This window comes from Leucopleurus acutus (assembly GCF_964270905.1).
Source record: "Leucopleurus acutus genome assembly, chromosome: 7".
Lineage (NCBI taxonomy): Eukaryota > Metazoa > Chordata > Mammalia > Artiodactyla > Delphinidae > Leucopleurus > Leucopleurus acutus.
The window spans coordinates 37,428,314-37,444,573 of record NC_139150.1 but is presented as its reverse complement, the minus strand read 5'-3'; the positions used below and the strand labels follow the sequence as shown (position 1 = coordinate 37,444,573).

Here is a 16,260-nt window from a genome sequence, read left to right as displayed (position 1 = left end):
AGGCAAGAATATACAATGGAGAAAAGACAGCCTCTTCAATAAGTGGTGCTGGAAAACTGGACAGCTACATGTAAAAGAATGAAATTAGAACACTCCCTAACACCATACACAAAAATAAACTCCAAATGGATTAAAGACCTAAATGTAAGGCCAGACACCATCAAACTCTTAGAGGAAAACATAGAACACTGTATGACATAAATCACAGCAAGATCCTTTTTGACCCACCTCCTAGAGAAATGGAAATAAAAACAAAAACAAATGGGACCTAATGAAACTTAAAAGCTTTTGCACAGCAAAGGAAACCATAAACAAGAATAAAGACACCCTCAGAATGGGAGAAAATATTTGCAAATGAAGCAGCTGGCCAAGGATTAATCTCCAAAATTTATAAGCAGCTCATGCAGCTCAATATCAAAAAAACAAACAACCCAATCCAAAAGTGGGCAGAAGTCCTAAATAGATATTTCTCCAAAGGAGTTATACAGATTGCCAACAAACACATGAAACGATGCTCAACATCACTAATCATTAGAGAAATGCAAATCAAAACTACAGTGAGGTGTCACCTCACACCAGTAAGAATGGCCATCATTAAAAAATCTAGAAACAATAAATGCTGGAGAGGGTGTGGAGAAAAGGGAACCCTCTTGCACTGTTGGTGGGTATATAAATTGATACAGCCACTATGGAGAACAGTATGGAGGTTCCTTAAAAAGGTAAAAATAGAACTACCATACGACCCAGCCATCCCACTACTGGGCATATACCCTGGGAAAACCATAATTCAAAAAGAGTCATGTACCACAGTGTTCATTGCAGCTCTGTTTACAGTAGCCAGGACATGGAAGCAACCTAAGTGTCCATCGACAGATGAATGGATAAGATGTGGCACATATATACCACGGAATATTACTCAGCCATAAAAAGAAACGAAATTGAGTTATTTGTAGTGAGGTGGATGGACCTAGAGTCTGTCATACAGAGTGAAGTAAGTCAGAAAGAGAAAACAAATACCATATGCTAACACATATATGTGGAATTTTTAAAAAATGGTCATGCAGAACCTAGGGGCAAGACGGGAATAAAGACACAGACCTACTAGAGAATGGATTTGAGGACACGGGGAGGGGGAAGGGTAAGCTGGGATGGAGTGAGAGAGTGGCATGGAAATATATACACTACCAAATGTAAAATAGATAGCTAGTGGGAAGCAGCCACGTAGCACTTGATCCAATCAAGTTATCAATTTATTCCTAAATTTCTCTATTTCCATAGTATCAAATCAACTCAGTATCATTCCTGCTGCCACCATTTCAGTTTAAACCCTCTACCTCTTGTCTGGACTATTATAGTAGCCTTCTAGTTGGTCTGAATCTCTCCTCCTTCCGTCTGTCACCTTTTTCCTCAAACAAACTGAGGATAACTTTCTACCCATCCTTCAAGGTCCATTCTGACTTCCAGTAATATGGTCTCACCTTCCTTTAGGCACTTCCAGCACTCTGTCTTACTCTTCTTTGAGTTCTGATATTAAGTACCTTGAGTGATGAGACTCTGTTCTCCCATCTTCTATTTCCAATGATGAGCAGTCGGTGCCTTGCATATAGTACTGTTCAATAAGCCTTGATTATGATGGATTGATAGCAAGGCTAAAATGGACTCTCTGCTCCACTTAGAACAAACATTCCCCAACTGAATTCCACTAAGACCCTTCAGGCTAGGAAATAGCAGACCAGCTTTGCAGTGTGCCATGTCATGCCCTCACTTTCCAATGCCCTGGTACTACAGAAGAAGAGCAAGAATAACATTCCTTTTTAACCTGTAAAGGATATGGACCTTTCTTGAACAGTTCTGAGAATCAAAGCAGAAAATGTGGCAGTGACATTAGTGAAGCCTTAGAAGTGTGAGAAGCACCTGAGAGCTTGTGATGAGCAGGTTGTCTGTGACAGACCCATAAACAGGCATAGCTACTAATTAGAAGGAGCAAAGAAGTGTTGAGACCTTGACCACATGGGTGAGGTGGCAGAGTTCCTGGATGCCTAATTCAGGAGTCCTCTAAAAATAGCAGTTCATTCACTCTGACTCAAAAAGTAGGCGTTTGATATGGATTCTTGCGCACAGCACTTGTCAGAGGAGCATTCCTTCAGTCAGAATTCTGAAATGTGTAGCTGTAGTCTTGCTTTATGCCTTGGGTCATCTTTGGGAGAGACTTGGGCTCTGGAGTCTCCTAGTATCTCACAGTATCGGAGGCCTGGGACCCCTAGACCTAATTGGCTTTGGGACAGGAAGGGAGACAGAGATACCATCTCACATTTGTAGAGTGCTTTCTAGTCTACATGCACTGTTAAGCCCCTTTTCTGATGTTATCCTCATGATAGCCCTGTGAAGTGTGCTGAGCAGATCGCCCTCATTTTATAGACAGGAAAACCAAAGTCACAGGGCCAGTCAGAAATAGAACCAAGGTCTTCTGACTCCCTAACAAGTGCTCTGTCCACCCTGCCATGCTACTGAGTTCCAGAAAAGGGAGAAGCTATTTAATAGCGCTTGCCACTTAGGTGAATGGTTGAAACAAATTGCCCTAATATGGTCAGCCATTGGCTGAGTCTGAGCCCCTCTGCTTTCTGTCCACAGAGCCATGGGGGTGTTGATGTCCAAGCGGCAGACAGTGGAGCAGGTGCAGAAGGTGACCCTGGCTGTGTCTGCCTTCAAGGATGGGCTGCGGGACAGGCCTTCCATCCGACGCACAGGTGAACTTTCGGGGTCTCACCGTGGCACGGTAGAGGGCTCTGTCCAGGAGGTGCAGGAAGAGAAAGAAGCAGAGGCAAGCACCCCAGCACTCCAAGAAGAGAGCGGTGTCAGCCGTGCCGCCTGGGAGAGGCTCCGGGATGGGCGTGGAGTGGAGCCGGAGGAGTTTGACAGGACCAGTCGTTTCACACCCCCTGCCTTCATCCGCCCCACCCGGAAGCTGGATGATGACAAGCCTCCAGATATCCACTTGGAGCCCAGAGAGCCTGTGAGTGTCCAGTAAGGGCAGAATCCTGCAGTTTTAGACCTTCTGAGGATCAGGGAGCAGGACGGGGAGGCCTGGGTATGGTTGAAGTGAGACTCAAAACCAGAAAGATGGAGCTGAGTCTTTGAATTTCTTCCCCAAGAATAAAAATGTTACATCCTGGATTTGTCTTAGTGAAAGACTTGAGGAAATGGGTGATAAGGAATTATACCATGGCAGCCCTCCCACCTAAGGGATAATACTGTCCCCTGTAGGAGGCATTTGGAAATTTGGGGTGGGGGTAGGGGGAGTTCAGGAAGGTCACAAAACTGGGAGTTGCTCCTGGTATTTGGTGCCAAGAAAAACAGGGATGATAAGGGTCCTGCAATGCCTGGGACAATCTCTCGCAACAGATTATTCTTTCCAAAAATGCTAGTAGCATCCCTGCTCAGAAACATGATCACAGAGACCTGAGCAGCTGGAAGAACCTACTGGTTCTTGTCTTCAAGAGAGAAAGCTCTATTGCCATAACATTGGCTTCAGTTGGAGTTGTTCCTTTAGGCTGCTCCAGGGTCACTCAGCCCCAGGCAAGTAGCACTGTGCTTGGTGGCCTAGGATCTTGCTGCTGTGTTTATACATCCCTATACACTCCTGCCATCTTTCCCCAGGTTGTTAATGATGAGATGTGTGATGTCTGTGAGGTCTGGACAGCCGAGAGCCTCTTTCCGTGCAGGGTCTGCACCAGGGTCTTCCATGATGGCTGCCTGCGCCGCGTGGGCTACATCCAAGGAGACAGTGCCGCGGAGGTGACTGAGACAGCAAACACAGAAACAGGCTGGAGCTGCCACTACTGTGTAAGCCTAGACTGCAGGGATGGTGGGCTCCTGCACTGCCAGGGATTTGGCACATTTCCTGGAGGCCCAGTCTTAGAACACTGGTTTCTAGGCAGTAACCTGAAGAGTATTCAGATTCGGGTCACTGGAGTTAGGACAGACTTTCCTTACCTCAGTACTACTGACGTTTGGGGCACGATAATTCTTTGTTGAGTGGGCTGTGTGCACTGTAGGATGTTTAGCAGCATCCCTAGCCTCTACCCATTAGACGCTAGTAACACCCACCCCCAGTTGTGACAACCCAAAATATCTCCAGATATTACCAAATGTATCGTGGGGGAACGAAATCGTTCCAGTTAAGAACCACTGAGCTAGAGGACTGAATGGGTAGGACGAGACCTAATTATTCACAACTAATTCTGCTTGGAGCAGTACTTACTCTCTGTAAGTCTATAGTTGTCATTCATTGTATTCATCTGAAAAACCAACCTGAAATCCTAACCGGCTTGCTTCCAATAGGGATGGATTCCATCCAAGGAAAACATCTTAGTCCTAAGATTCTCACTTGGTCTTCTACCTAAGTCTTAGGAGCATTTTTCTTCATCTCTGAAGCAATCATTTTGTGAATTAAGTAACAAAGGCCTGTTGATTCAGAACTTTGCAAATTATATATAAATGCCTTCCAAATTTTGAAAAGATTAAAAGCCAGATTCATATCCCTTTCTCAGCACACCTGAATAGAGTTCAAGTCTTGCTTTATTGATCTGTTGCCCTGCAGATATCTTCATCCACTGATTTCAGAGTAAGGAGTATCTGCTGTTTCCCTCTTCTTCCTACTGCCTAGGAGAAAGGAAAGATGTGCCACTTTCTAACAAATAACACTTTCTCTATGGTTTGTCCATAAAATGAAGTATAGAAGAGTTATTTCCAGTCACTTAAAATACCTTCTCCCCAGCTGGAATATGCCACAGCACAGCCTGCTCTACAGGCAATCTTCTCTAGTCACCACTCCTCCAAATGCTAGACTTTTCACTCACAGCAACTCTGCTTGGCAGTGTTCTGCTGATGTAGGACTGAGTGTCTCCTTCCTAAACCCTCAGGATTACACGGCTCCCTTCCTGGCTTTCTGTCACAGTCCTGCCTTCATTACCACCAATCTCCACGAGACCTTTTACAAAGACTTCTTCCAAGCTCCTCGCTTTTCTTTCCTTCCCTTCACAGCCAAGCTTCTTGAAAGGACTTCATTATCTCCTTGTGGTTCCCCAACCACTTGTAATTCGGCTTCTTCATCCATCATTTTGCTGAATTAGCTCTTCTAAGGTCACCAGTGACCTAATTGTCAAGTCCGGTGACCTTTTCTCAGGAATCTTTTACTTGATCTCTCTGATATATTTAGCACTTCCTTACTGCCCCCTCTTTTCTTAGGGTATGAGTATTTTTGTGAGAAGTATTACACAAAATACAGAAACCAGAGAAAATAGAAAATCAATAAAATTCCACCTGACTCGTATAACCACTGTTAACATTACCTCCTACATTGTACAACTCTCTTCTCTTGGCTTCCAGTACCCTCTACTGATTCTCTTCCCAGGTTCTTCTCTGACCATTCTTTCTTTTTTTTTAGATTTTTTTTTTTTTGATGTGGACCATTTTTTAAAGTCTTTATTAAATTTGTTACAATATTGCTTCTTTTTTATGTTTTGGTTTTTTGGCCACGAGGCATGTGGGGTCTTAGCTCCATGACCAGGGATGGAACCCACAACCCCCTGCAATGGAAGACAAAGTCTTAACCACTGGACCACCAGGGAAGTCCCGACCATTCTTTCTAAGTGCCCTTAGTTTCTTGTCCCAGTCCTAAATGCTGGTGTTTCTCAGGGTTCTTTTCCCACTATACTCTCTCTCTCTGGGTCTTCATCCACTTCGGTGGCTACTCCACCATCTAAATACCAATCATTCCCAAATCTGTGGGTCCAGACCTAAATTTCCTGTCTCTTGGACTTATATCCATCTTAATGTCTCACAGGTACTTCAACATGCCCCCACATGAACTCATCTTTTTCCCCAAACCCATTCTCCCTCCCTTCCTTGTCTCTGTGAATAGTAATACTACCACCACCCCACAGTTACCAATCCCAACTCATTTCTCTCCCTCACCCCTCACGTCCAGTGAGTTAGCAGGTCCTATAGACTCTACCTCCTAATCTCTCTCAAATCTCTCTCCTTTTCTTCATTCTCATGTCTTAGTTTAGCCACTTATCTTTTCTTTATTGCAACAATTACTTAACTGCCCTCCATGCCTCCAGACTTTGCCCATCTAATCCATTCTCCACACAGCAGACAAAGAGCTGACTATGGCACTCCACACTTAAAAACCCTTCCGTGACTCCCATTTGCCCTCAGAAAAAATGGCCCAATTTGAGGGGCTCAATAAAGGGCATTTGAAGCACTTCACAGTCAGGCTTCTGCCTACCTCCCCTCCCTTATCTTTTATCCCCTCCCTACCCTCTCCCAAGACACACACACACACACACACACACACACACACACACACACACACACACACACACACACACACACTCTACATTCCAGCCATACTAAACATCACACAATGTTAAGCACCATTGTGCCAAGCATATACTAGGTGCTCAAAAAGTGTTTATTGAAAGAATGGTTTGAGTTCTTCATGAAATCCAAAAATGAATAGTCATGAAATGTCTGCTCCTGTTCTTTACTGGTACTTTAGAGAGAAAATGATCTACTATAAAGAATATTTGGTAGTTTAAGGACTGTAAGACTGTAAATTAATGCTAACGAAATAACACATCAGTGCTCTTTTGGAATTAAAACTTCCCTGGCACCACAAAAAAATTCACTTGGTTTTAGGAAATTTTTCATGATGGCATCTCTTTCAAAACCATTCTGGAGTTAAAGTGATACAACTTTAGGATTAAATAATTTTTAGAAATATGGAAACTGGAGTTAGAATTAAACTTTTTTAACTAAAATACTCTTTGAACACAGCCTAACACAGAAGCCAGATACATAAAATGGATAAAGATGGAGCTGCTCTGGTTGATGGAGCTAGGGATTCAGAACCCTGCCCACTTGCCCCCTTCTCCCTTGCAACAGCTTCCTAAGGCACCTCCAGGGAACCCCTAAGCTATCTCAGAGAATAATTCAAAAACCACTATTTTAGTAAAAGGGACTCAGGGCTGGAGCCAGGATATCTGGGTTCTGGGAAAGATCCTGCCCAGAGCTGAACAGCTCTGAGAAAGTCCTTTCCCCTTTCTGGGGCCTCAGTCTACTTGACTGTGAATGAGAGGCTGGGATTAGATGATCCAATAATTGCCTTCCAGCTGGTATACTATTTCCATCCTTCTTGATCCTTGGCCTTTCTTTCTTACTGGCCAACATGGCCACTGACTTAGCTCTTCCTCTTTTTCAGAACAACCTCAACTTGCTGCTAACTGAGGAAGAAATGTACAGCCTCACAGAGACCTTTCAGCAGTGTAAAGTTATCCCCGGTAAGGCTGGATGGTACTGCCAATGGAGAGAGCCAGGCAGATTTCTTCTTCATACTTTCTAGGATGAACCATGAAAAGAGTATTCCGGAATTTGTGGGGCAAGGGCATAAATGGGACCGTGTTCGCAAGCTGTTGGCCCACCACTGGCCACAGCCTGAGTTATCCTGGCTGTGGAGACAAAGACTGGATGAGAGCTGTGGGTGGTGGGGCTCTGGAGGGTACCCTAGAGGTGAGTGCAGGTACTCCAGAGGCTGCGGAAAGGGTGGGCCTGGCTAGCACGGGGTGCCTCCCCACAGACTGCTCCCTGACGCTGGATGATTTCCTGCGCTACCGCCACCAAACAGCGAAGCGAGGGGACAGTGACAGGGCTCTAAGTGAGGAGCAAGAGGAGCAGGCAGCCCGCCAGTTTGCAGCCCTGGACCCTGAACACCGAGGACACATAGAGTGGCCTGATTTCTTGTCCCATGAGTCCCTCCTACTTCTACAGCAAATACGTCCCCAGGTAAGGGACAGCTGGGGGTAAACGTCTGTGGGGTATTGGGTGAGAGACCAGGGAAACATGCCAGGCAGGTTGGAGGAGCACTGGGTACTCTCTGAGCAGGAACCAGTACCAGGAAAGGGCTCAGGTTCTATCCAGTGACAGGTGATCCAGTGCCTAGGCTGGGGAAACTGCCCAAGGAAGATTGGTTAGTGCTGGACCCCACTGCAAATGTTGGTGTTACCAGAACCGCTCTGGGCTGCTTCAAAGGGAGGGTGCAGAGGTGATGGTGGAGGTAGGATTCTCTGTGGCTTGACAGTTTACAAAATATTTTCACCTCCAGGTCTTAATATATCTCTTCTTCCCCAGAACTCTCTGTTAAGGCTTCTGACAGTCAAGGAGCGGGAGCGAGCCCGGGCCACTTTCCTGGCCCGGGGCAGCGGGAGCACTATCAGTGAGGCAGAGTGCCGCCGTGCCCAGCACTCTTGGTTCTGCAAACGCCCCCCAGATGCTTCTTCCTGCAGTGTCAGGTCTGCTCCCTACCAATCCCTGCCCCCACTCACGTACCCTCCTCCTTTTTCCATGCCAAATGGCCCTTGGTATGAAAGGTACCTACCTCCCTGTTTCTCCTGCCAGTTTCCTCAAACAGCCAGAAGATCCTCCTGTGCATTAGACAGTGGACAGTGACTCCTACTGGCCACGGCATAGAGCAGCCTCTACTCCAGACTCCATCGCCCCATGTCAGAAAAGCCTGGACGAGCACATCCAGAGCTTTGGGTTCACCAGAATGTGGAAGGGGCCAGGCCTTTCAGTGGCCGGCTCCTAACCACATGTCCTTGTGCCCAACAGCGTCAGCCATGTGGGTCCCATAGCAGACAGCAGCCCAGCCAGCAGCAGCAGCAAGAGTCAGAACAAGGCCCCGCTGCCCACAGAGCCTGAGTCCAGGTGAGTGACACCTCCTCACCGGGCTGTCTACACCCCTGACCTCTACAAACACACCCCCACCATCACCCCAAAACAGCAAATGCCCACCCCAGAAACCAGACTTTAAGAGTACACATTTGACCCCAGATCCATAGGGCCAGTGAGCTGGTCTGTCACCCTGGAAGCACAGCCTGCCATCACCGTGTCACGCACAAGCCAGGGCTTCCCTGAGTTTTGCCCACCTCAAGCCATGCTGCCACTGGGAGCAGGTCTCATGAGCCTCCAGGCTCAGCAACCGGCCTCACAAACCTGTTCTTTGCTTCCACTCCAGATTTGTGGACTGGCCTACCTTCCTGCAGGAGAATGTCGTCTACATCTTGGCTGCTCGCCCCAACAGTGCAGCCATTCACCTGAAACCCCCAGGATAGCATGGAGCAGAAAAGCTCAGTTTGGGGACAGTGGCGTTCTCTCCCTCCTTTACTTTCTCCCATCCCCCCACCAACCTCTGGTACTGAGACTTATGGGGATGGAGCACTGGCCACATCTCAGTTTGTCACTAAGCGTTATGGCACTGAAATCACCATTCCCATCACAACAGAGACAGTAAATGCATTGCCACAGGGAGAAGCCCTGGGAGCTGTGTCAGTACCTGCTCCTGGACCACTCCCTGCCCTCACACCGTAGACTGGACCTGCCACTGCACACGTATATGTGTGCACACACATGCACACATACACACATGCCTAGCTGGCCATGCCTGCAGAGACCTGGTTCTTTTTGGTTGAAGAAGGACCAGAGTTCTTTCGTGAAACCCTTGGTATAAACGAGGGGGTCTCTACTCAGCCCTTCTATTGGCCAGTTCTGATTCACAATAGATCAGTCTCTGGCCAAGTGATTCTTAATAAGGGGGCATATCAGACTCACATACTCTCCTAGAGATGCTGACAGGCTCCCTCTTCCCACACTGAAAATCCCTTCTGTGGTGAGCCACTGTTCTGGTAGGTGTGTACTATGTCCCTCAGGTGGGATGGGGAAATGGTTGAAAACCACCACTGCACTTATTATTTATTTATTATTTATTTAAATTCAATTTCTGGTGACAGAGAAGGCAACTAGTCTGTGGAGTCCTAATTAGAAAAGGGAAGGCAGCCCCTCCCAGGGACCCAGAATTCTAGGAACCTCTCAGCCAGGTCATTTCAAGTCCAAAAGTCTTTATTTAACAGAACAGTCCAAAACCAAGGTGAGCCATCCTGGCCCCTGTTTTTTAGGTGGGTGCTCATGGCCCAGAGCCCAGGGGCCTGAATGGAACAGGTATGATGGCAAGAGTCTCAGCCCTCTGGGTTAAGTGCTTCACCCAAGTCAGCTACCACAGAGACCCAAAGCCTGCGCTCCAATGAGGACAAGGCCTGGATGGAAGAGGAGAGAAGAAGGCTCATGCTTTTCTATTCTTCCAGCTCAGCTCAACTGCAGACCTAGAAAAGTGTGCCATGGTATGGAGTACAGAGCCAGCCTTTTTCATAGCCCAGGAAAGAGCAACTCCACAGAAGCCCTCAAAAGGGATTCCTTTCAAACCACCTGACAATGAGGATAAGACACTGGAGCTAAGAAGAGGATTTGCATCTCAACTCTCTTGAACAGAGAAAGTCCCAGCAAAGCCTCACAGAAGGAAGAGGTGTTCCCTTCTCCCTGTTACTGAGATATGGCCTGAGTTGCTGCTTTTCCCCATTGCTCACTACATGTCCTTCCCTACCAGCTTAGGGCCTGGCCCTGGCATGGGAAGACTTTGGGGGCAAGGAGAGGCTGCCAGAAGGCCACCAAGCCTGGCCTCCCAGCCCCAGCTGTCCTTCCTAAGTTCTCATTAAATTCCCCAGTCAGTGTATGTTACAGGTAAGCACAGGCCCTGGAGTTCAAGTTTCTGTTTCCAAGCTAATGGCTTAGGTTAGCCAGTTCTGACGACCAAGAGTTATTTGAGAGGGGGTTGGCTCAGTCATGCAGAAGTTAACACAACCCCATTGCTCAAGGCATTTCTATAGAAGCAGCAGCATACAGCTCAGTGCTGCTCAGAGGAAGGCAGGGAGCTGTAACCTGGGGCATGGTAAGAGCACGATATGGTCTCCTCCCTTAGAGTCAGACCTAGAAGCCAGGTAAGAGGCTTCTGAGGTTGGATTATTTAGGACTGAAAGGAAGCATACAGAAGATGAACTGGGTTCATGTGTATGGCTCTGAACAGTTCAAAACCCCCAGTTCTTTGTAAATACTCCATAGCCATACTCCTAAGACTAATCAGTAGGAGGGGCCATTATTCAGTCCAGCCAAAAAAAGAAAAAAAAACAAAGAAGAAAGAGAAAGCATATGACTTTTGGGCCCAAGGACTGCATCCGAAGCAGCCAGCCCTGGGGTTTTGCACTGAGATTAAAGCACATTAAGCACAAGGGCTTTTGCTTACTCTCGGGCAAATCACCTTCTGTGTCAATGGCCTTGGGCTGCTTGATCTCATGGACAGGGCATTTTGAGTAAAAACAAGGTCTGGGCTTTGAGAGCCCGGTAGCTTTTTCTCCTGCCTCGTCATCAATCAAAAGGATTGGCAGTCCATCTTCTTGTTCCCTGATCCTTCACAGACCAAGGCGATGCCTACCTCTCTGGAGCTGCAGCTTCTGGCTTTCTGTGGGTGAGTGGTAAAGACTGGGGGCCACTGGATCAGGCCAGCTGTATCCCAGGGCCTGGCAAAGCAGACCCCAGAGTTCTTCCACAACAGGATCTGGCCCATTTGGGATCACCCTCTCCCTATTCCAGGGCGGCAAGCTTCCTTAATGGGGGTGTGCTGCAAAGGGTCCAGGGTACATTGCCCTCAGCAAAAGACAGACTGCCCAGTCACAAGAATCCTAGGAAGCAGAAAAGCACACAGAAGTAACCAGCCTCTTCTCCATAGGCATCTAGCTTTTTACCAAAGGAGAGGTTCCATTGCTCCCTCAGTCAAGAGTTGCAGAAGCTCTACCCCAAGCCCCCTTCTGAGATCTCCCTTTGCAGTGTCCTAATCCACGGAGCCCCCCTCCAGTACATAAGGAAATGGTCAAACTTGTATAAACCTAGTGAAGCCAATTTCCTTTCCTTTTCAAGCCCTTTCATCATTGTGACTGTCTGAAATTCTGCCAAGTACAGAAATTAGCGACTGACTCTGATAAGAGTATGAGAAAATGTTTCAGTCTTTTCTTCTTGGCTTCCCCAAATTGCAGAGATCAGTTCTTATCCCAAGCACCACCCGCCCCACCCCCCAGCCAAGGGAGGCTGAGGTTACACAGATGCTCCTTTGAAGACTACTTGCCCTAAGTCTGTTTTTCACCCAGAAGTCCTCTTTTCCATGCTCAGATTTAAAGACAGGGGCATTTGATGACACGACGGAGCTTCAGGGACACAGGGTCAGCTGAGGCAATAGCTGTGGCCATGTAGCCTCTTTAGGTCTGCTCCGTGGCTTCCTCTCCTGAGATCAGCCTTACCCAATAGATTCAGCCTCTGCGCTTTTGAGCAATGGGCCCCTTTGATCCCAGGGATGGAGCAGTTTCCTTACTCCTAGGTACTGACCCCTTTCAAGAGCTCTTCCTCTGAGGACAGCCACGGCTGAAGCTATGAGCACGTTGCCTCTTTCTGTCCTCAGCCTAAGCAACTGTGGCTGCAGGCCAGACACTGGCCTTTCTGGCCCTGGTGCTCCCTATGGGATGTCACCCTGGCCTTGTTAGAGTGGCCAAATATAGGGGTCCCCCATTCCTATCAACAGTATGGGAAGCACGGAATCAAACCACCTGGGAAGAGGGCACCTCTCTGGGGGGTGGGCTCAGGATTGTGCCTAGGCCTCTAAGCCTCAACCTCAACCACTGCATGTCTCGTGGCTTCAGTAAAGCTGGTGCAAGAAACCCTAAAGGCAAGAGGGAAGCTCAGAAGAAGCTGTATGGCCGGGTCACAGGCCAGCCATGACCACCACAGAGCCAAGAGTAACTTTCAGACAGGACTGGTGGCAGGCTCTAGTGATCCTGCAGGCATGTCCCCTTTAAACCAGCAGAGTAAAGGCAGATACATACCTGGAGTTTAAAAGGCAAAACAACATTGATGCCAGAATTTCAGGACATCCAGGCAGCACCTGTCACCGTAACCCCTTTTTACCCCTCTATTTACAGTGGAATAAAATTGCTGCTTTCTCCATGCCACTTAGTTTGAATTGCCCAGAATCTCTCTCTGGGCCCTTAGCTAAAGCCCATACAACAGAGTTCTTGATTGGAGGATATTAATGCATCCTACCTGCTCCGACAGCCCACGCTGGAGTGGGGTGGGACTGGGCATTTTCTCTGCTGTTGCTTTTCTGCTGCCACTGCTTTTAGCAACCTTGAAAGGAAAGAAAATGAACAGGTTACAGAATCTTCAATAGACCCCACTAGCACTAAGGAAAAACTTTCTTCCCTCTGGGCCAAATGCCCTGATGACCCAGATCATGGAGAGGGTGTCAGGTCTGCTCAGGCCAGTGACTAAGAAGCCCAGTCAAATTCCGGTTTGTATAGCATGGGTTGGCATGACCACAGAAAAGAACATCAGTGTGTAAGGAACAAGGCCTTTCCATATCCATGGTGAAACGAAGGCCATCAAGCCTAGCCTCCTATAAGAGATGGCCTCCGATCTGTCTCCCCACCAAACACAGGCTTGTGAGAAGGGCTCTGAGAGCACTCAAGTAACAATGGAGGATCCAATGGCCTCTGGTCCCTTATGCCCTTCCTATGTGCTTTTCTGCGGAAGGTAACTTGACAGTAAGCTGAGGGGAACATCCTCAAGCCCTGTCTTCTCATCACTACAGCTGCATGCTCCTCCCCATGGCTCAGCCTTCACTCCAGAAGGAGCTGATGTTCCCAGAGGCTGGGCACAGTGGGAATCATAATAAAAAGATTGTGATGCTATTTTGGCTTCTTGTTTCCTGTTGTTTGGGGCACCTACCAAGTTTCTGTTTGTTTTCCTATCATCGGCCAATTCCTGAGTCTAAAACAGGAGCAGCTGTGGCCTCCAGGGAACCCATAAGATAGGTGGGGGTGGGAGGAGGCAGGGTCTCCACCATGGACACAGAGGAGACGAGGGCACTGAAGAGAAGAGCCAAAGTTTTTGAAGAAATTAAGGAAAAGGTAAGCCCTCCAAGCCTGTCTGCTATGTATTGCCCCCAAACACACACCAAGGGCCAGCTTTAGACATTTTTCCCTTTCCAGTTTCTGCTGAGCTACAAAGTAGGAAAGCTAGTTGGCTGGTTTCTCCGGGTCTTCTGGGCTCTCCTTGGTCTGAGTTTCCTCCCCATCTTTGCAAATTGTTTTAATGTGTTATGATAGGGCTGGGTAAACTAAGGTCTGGAGAAGCTTTCAGAGGACTATGAAATCTCCATTCATCCCTTTTGCCTGGTAAGAACAGAGCCAGTACTTGTAGATAGGAAAGCATCTCTAGACTGTGGATCAGAGGCAGATATTCTACCTCAAAACCACAGGAGCCCCAGATACAAATATGGTTAACCCCTGAGGGACCAGAGGCCATTCAGTTGCATGCGTCCACTTACATGCAGATTTTTTTCAATAAATAGGTACAACAGTACCACACAGTCCTCAGTTGGTTGAATCCACAGATGTGGAACCGGGGATACAGAGACCCAGCTATAAAGCTACAAGAGGATTTTTGCAGCGGGTGCATTGGCACTCCTAATTCCCACATTGTTCAACAGCCAACTGTAATTACTAACATTTTTGAGCACTTACTATGCACTGGGCAATTCTAAGTGCTTTGCATAAACGAATAAATCTTCAAAACAACCCTATGTGATTTGTATTACAGATGAGGAAGTGAGGAACCGAGAGGCTGAGAATTTCTCAAGGTTCCACAGTCACACAGCTAGGAAGCAGGGGAACCAGGTAGTCTGGCTTCAGTGCCCATGCTCTTAACTACTTTATTGTGCTGCCTGTCAAAGTACACCTCAAAGAAAGCTGCTGTGTGGTCCAGCACCTCCTGTTTCCACACCCAGGGAATAGGCATACACAGATAGCCAGACCTGTAGCCCATGTCAGAGGATTTCTTACCACCTGCACAACTCACCCCCTTCACAAAGACTCCCACACCCTTCCTGGAAATTTCCCGCGAAGGTCCATCAGGCTCAGAAACACCTTAATAACATCCTACACGTCCCTTTTCCTTATCTCCAGGCTCAGTGAAGCCAAGCATTGGGACAGAGGAAGAGGCATAAAAGCTGGACCTATGTGAACCTTAATGACAAGCAAGGTTTCCCCACCCTCATTCGGGCAGTCCTGACTGGAACTTCAGAGCCTCCCAGCACTGTTCCTGCTACCACCTGCCACTTGTTCCCAGGGTTGGCTGGAACCTCAGTTCCACAAAAACTTCCACCGACCCTGACTTTCCCTAGAGATAAAGAGGAGTGCGCTTGAGCGAGAGCAGGGCAGTGGTTGCTAAATTTGCTAAATATGGAGTAATTAGTGTTCTCTCTCCCATCCCACTCATAGGGTTGCTTGGAGTTTGGCCTTGCAAAACTTCAGTTTCCTCATCTGTAAAAATCTGGAAAACAGTTCATTTTGTCTGCTTCCTGGGCTGATAGTTGAGTGAGGACAGAATACGTTTGGTGAGAGGAAAGAGCTTGGTACACTGTAAGGCACTGAGTGAGCAGCAAGAATTTCTGGCCCCACCTGAAGGCTGTGTGTGTATCATCTTCCACCCACCCACAGTCCCAGGCATAGCCAGGGGAACTTCCATTGGCCTCTGTCCACAGTGCTGAAGTCACAGCCAAGCCAGCTGGGGATCTTCAGTCCCTCTTTTTTTTTTTTTTGGCAATATACTAATTTATCCATATATACATTCATTTTACATTATTACATTTTAATATTCATCAAAAACAAAAACATGGAACGCTTCATGAATTTGCATGTCATCCTTGCGCAGAGGCCATGCTAATCTTCTCTGTAATGTTCCAGTTTTGGTATATGTGCTGCTGAAGTGAGCACTTGAGTCCCTCCTTGTCCCATCTAAGTAAGCATCAAATACAGAGACTTCCAAGCCCAAGGATTGCCCTAAAGCTCAGAAAGTAGTGCCAAAATGTTTTTTATTTCACTAATTTCAAGTATCTTTGTCTTTAAAAAAAATAATAAATAAATAATAACACTCCTTTCAAAATTATAACAGGTACAAAACGGGCAAGATGTGATTTAGCAGGTCAGGGAGAACAGAGGATGCAGTCTTCACCTGGTGTGAGTGAACTACTAAAAAGCTGATGTAACCTGAGGCTACATGGAAAGAAGCTCAGGGTCAGGGGAGGGATGTGGGCTGGCTAGTATGCTGCACCAGCACTCCTGGAAAAACCTAACCAGAGCCAGGCATCATAAAATGAAACCCAGCCAGGGGAACATGGTCTTAGTGGCTGGAATTGATACAAGGCACAGGAAGAACCCGTGAAGGCCTGAGAGGTGTTCACCCTGTCAAGGAGCAGACTCAAGG

General features: G+C 47.4%; 1 protein-coding gene across 3 annotated transcripts; it reads left to right on the top strand.

Annotated features, from left to right (window-relative positions):
• Window positions 1–2,635: 2,635 nt before the first annotated feature.
• Window positions 2,636–9,176, top strand: PHF24 (PHD finger protein 24; the record flags this gene model as incomplete). Of its 3 annotated transcripts, XM_082842080.1 has the most annotated exons (8): window positions 2,636–2,683; window positions 2,795–3,013; window positions 3,658–3,843; window positions 7,268–7,346; window positions 7,643–7,848; window positions 8,194–8,354; window positions 8,674–8,769; window positions 9,080–9,176. In XM_082842080.1, 8 exons carry the CDS (start codon window positions 2,636–2,638, stop codon window positions 9,174–9,176), a joined length of 1,092 nt encoding a protein of 363 aa, XP_082698206.1. The 3 variants fall into 3 exon arrangements, with proteins under 3 accessions (XP_082698206.1, XP_082698205.1, XP_082698207.1); XM_082842079.1 differs by having other exon boundaries at window positions 2,636–3,013; XM_082842081.1 differs by lacking the exon at window positions 2,636–2,683 and having other exon boundaries at window positions 2,886–3,013; window positions 3,723–3,843.
• Window positions 9,177–16,260: the final 7,084 nt, after the last annotated feature.